Genomic DNA, 3137 nt, shown 5'->3' with positions numbered 1-3137 from the left:
ATTTTTTTTTTGTATAGAGGAAAAAGAGTGGGAAATCAATGCATTTTAATGCTCAATATTACCCATCAGATACCGTTCCCCTTGTTTTACAGTGGGGAAACCCTATCTGATATGTGATTTTAACATGGGGGGAACGGTGGGCGTTAAACACCGATATTATTCAGAAAGGTCTGGTTGAAAAATGTTTCAAACTGAAGACTTTGAAATACTTTGGTTTAGTATTTCAAAGCAGAGCACATCGGTTTGATTAATTAATTACAGTTAAGCCTTCAAACATAATAGGTTTATTTAACCGTAATGTCCTATCTGCGATGTGGAGAGTATTATGTTTGTACATGAATAATTTATATTCCTTGTAGAAAAGTGCAGTACACATTTGAAGATTTTAGAATCAAACTAAGAGATTTCCTTTTATTATGGAACATCTTTTACTATAAAAGGTGAAGAATAATATAGAAATCAGTAATACATGAGTGAAAAACAAACTTCGGCTCCGTTGTTTTTTTCTTCTTCTCTGCTCTCTGCTTCACGCTGTCACGGTTGCTAGGCAACATGAGTTACGCTGAGGTGGAGGCGGGGACAGTTGGTGAAGGCTAGACCTGTCCGAATCCACAGATATTTTTCTTCTGGTCTTAGTTTATTCCCGGCCTTCGAAGGACCCGTCCTACGTAGACCAGTCCTTCGAAGGATGCAGACCTTCAATTCTGACACACCTAATGAGTGAGTGCTCTATCTCACTCTTTATTCTTGTTTACATTCAAAATAATCCACGATTCACTTGTTTTTAAATCCCATATTTCACGGGCATCAAACTCATTTCCATTTTGGGCCAGATCAAAAATCTGAATGTTATTAAAGGGCCAGATCGTATTGATAAAAAATTATTAAATTGTTAAAATATCAATAAATTGGTGTTTCAGCATTCAATAAGTGTTTCTTAAAATAACATAACATTGAACATCTTTTCACACTAATCAGTCCATCCAGGATGGTTTTTGTGGTTTTCTGCAATCAACATCACAGATTTTGTGGTGCTTATTTAGAAATATTTGTAAGGATTTTTTGATATTTGCGCTAATATATGATGTTAAATGTGGCCTTTTATTAATCACTTTATCGATTAATAAAATCGATAAAGCGATTTTATTAATCGATAATAAAGTCGATTTTATTGACCTCAAGTCAACTTGACTTGACCTCAAGTTAGGCTGAGACAACAGTCACTTGAACCCAAAAGGTTTTAGCCAATTTTGAGGAAAAAAATGTTGATAAACTCAGAAAAATGTGGGGATCTGTTGCTTTTGGTGTGAATTTTGTGGTTATTTGTGAAAAACTAGGGGGGCCTATTGCTATAATTTGGAGTCCAAAGGGTCACATAAAAGCTTTGGTGGGCAAGATACGGCCGTCGGGCCTCGAGTTCGAGACATGTGCCATATCTGATAATCTCAAACTTTTTTCAATATCTATACATTGGGAAGTTAATTTTGCTTGTTTAGTCAAACATTTATTTTCTTTTGTATAGAGGAAAAAGAGTGGGAAAGAAAATTCATAATAAATAGATGTAAACGACATGAAAAAGTAAAAGATAAAAACTATAACTATTGATTTCTAAATTGGTTAGGATTGATTAAGCCTCGTTTTTAATATCACACAGGTAAAAATTGTAAATGAGTAATAGTTATAATGTACTGGGATTCGAAGTTGAGAGACCAAGACCCAACACTCTGGATGAGCTTAAGGCCGCCATCGAAGCATCCTGGACCTCCGTAACACCACAGGCTGATTGCCTCCATGCCACGCCGCATTGAAGGCTGCAGAAGGATTCCTGACCAAGTATTGAGTGCATAACTGAACATAATTATTTGAAGGTTGACTTTTTTGGTATTAAAACACATTTGCATTATTGGTCGGATGAAATATGCAAATTTTTTGAGACAGGGATTTTGAGTTTTTATGAACTGTATGCCAAAATCATCAGTATTAAAACAATAAAAGATCTGAAACATTTCAGTTGGTGTGCAATGAATCTAAAATATATGACAGTTTAATTTTTATCATTACATTATGGAAAATAATGAACTTTATCACAATATTCAAATTTTTTGAGAAGGACCTGTACATGGAGGATGAATTTTTAAAAATATTTGTCAGGTAAAACTATCACCATCTTATTTGCTCACCTGAAGGTCCATAATACCACATTTTGACTCGCATCTAGTTACAGTCTGGTGAGAATAACCACATTGGTTGAATTAATGTTCATTCTTGTAAGATTGTAATTTTAGAATAACCCAAGAAAATCATTTTTGATGCATCAACAAGATAAAGTGAAGGATACTTTGTTTGATTGACATTTAAAAGTTTTTATTTTGTGTTTTTGTCCAGATCTCCCACAATGCTGTATGTGGAAAGAGGAGGAGGTTMTCAATGAAACAGAACCACAGAGGAACCAACTCATCTCTCATGGCTCTCCAGAAGCTGAGAACCAGGATCAGGAAGGAAGCAATTCTGAAGACCCAGGAAAAAAGAGAACGGAAGAACAGAAACAAAAGGAGAAATATGAGAAAACCAAACAGCGGAAAGGCAGAACTGATACTGAAAAACCAAAAGACCACAAGAAAGCTCACCCAGGGCAAAAATTATATTCTTGTAAAGTTTCTGATGAAACATTTTCTCAAAACGGTTACTTGACTAAACACATGATAACTGACACAGGAGTAAAACCTTTCACATGTTCAAGCTGTGGAAAAAGTTACAGAAAAAAGGGTTATTTAATTTATCACATGAGAATTCACACAGGTGAGAAGCCTTTCTCTTGTGGGACATGTGGAAATAGTTACAGTGAAAGAAAGACTTTAACTCAGCACATGAGAATTCACACACGTGAGAAGTCTTTGACCTGTGGTATCTGTGGAAAGAGCTACGTTTCTAGACAGATTTTAACTTATCACATGAGAATTCATACAGGTGAGAAGCCTTTTTTTTGTGAGACCTGTGGAAAAAGTTTCTCTCGAAAAGACCATCTCAATTCTCATATGAAAGTTCACACAGGTGAGAAGCCTTTCTCTTGTGGGTCTTGTGGAAAGAGTTACCGTGAAAAAAAGACCTTAACTCAGCACATGAGAATTCACACAGGT

The 3137-nt window shown here is 35.4% G+C and overlaps 2 protein-coding genes across 2 annotated transcripts in view; both read left to right on the top strand.

The window, feature by feature from the left end:
• Positions 1–3137, top strand: part of LOC103480812 (gastrula zinc finger protein XlCGF26.1-like) — a 22085-nt gene that overhangs the window by 16565 nt on the left and 2383 nt on the right. Inside the window, exon 3 of the mRNA XM_017310391.1 lies at positions 3052–3135. Coding sequence (XP_017165880.1) covers positions 3052–3135 — 84 coding nt within the window. The remainder of the gene's footprint in view (positions 1–3051; positions 3136–3137) is intronic.
• LOC103480810 (gastrula zinc finger protein XlCGF8.2DB-like) overlaps positions 2386–3137 on the top strand; it is a 78826-nt gene continuing 78074 nt past the window's right edge. Inside the window, exon 1 of the mRNA XM_017310378.1 lies at positions 2386–2630. Coding sequence (XP_017165867.1) covers positions 2403–2630 — 228 coding nt within the window. The 5' untranslated portion in view covers positions 2386–2402. The remainder of the gene's footprint in view (positions 2631–3137) is intronic.

This window comes from Poecilia reticulata, linkage group LG18, assembly GCF_000633615.1.
Source record: "Poecilia reticulata strain Guanapo linkage group LG18, Guppy_female_1.0+MT, whole genome shotgun sequence".
NCBI classification, from domain to species: domain Eukaryota; kingdom Metazoa; phylum Chordata; class Actinopteri; order Cyprinodontiformes; family Poeciliidae; genus Poecilia; species Poecilia reticulata.
This window is presented reverse-complemented; position numbering and strand designations above follow the sequence as displayed.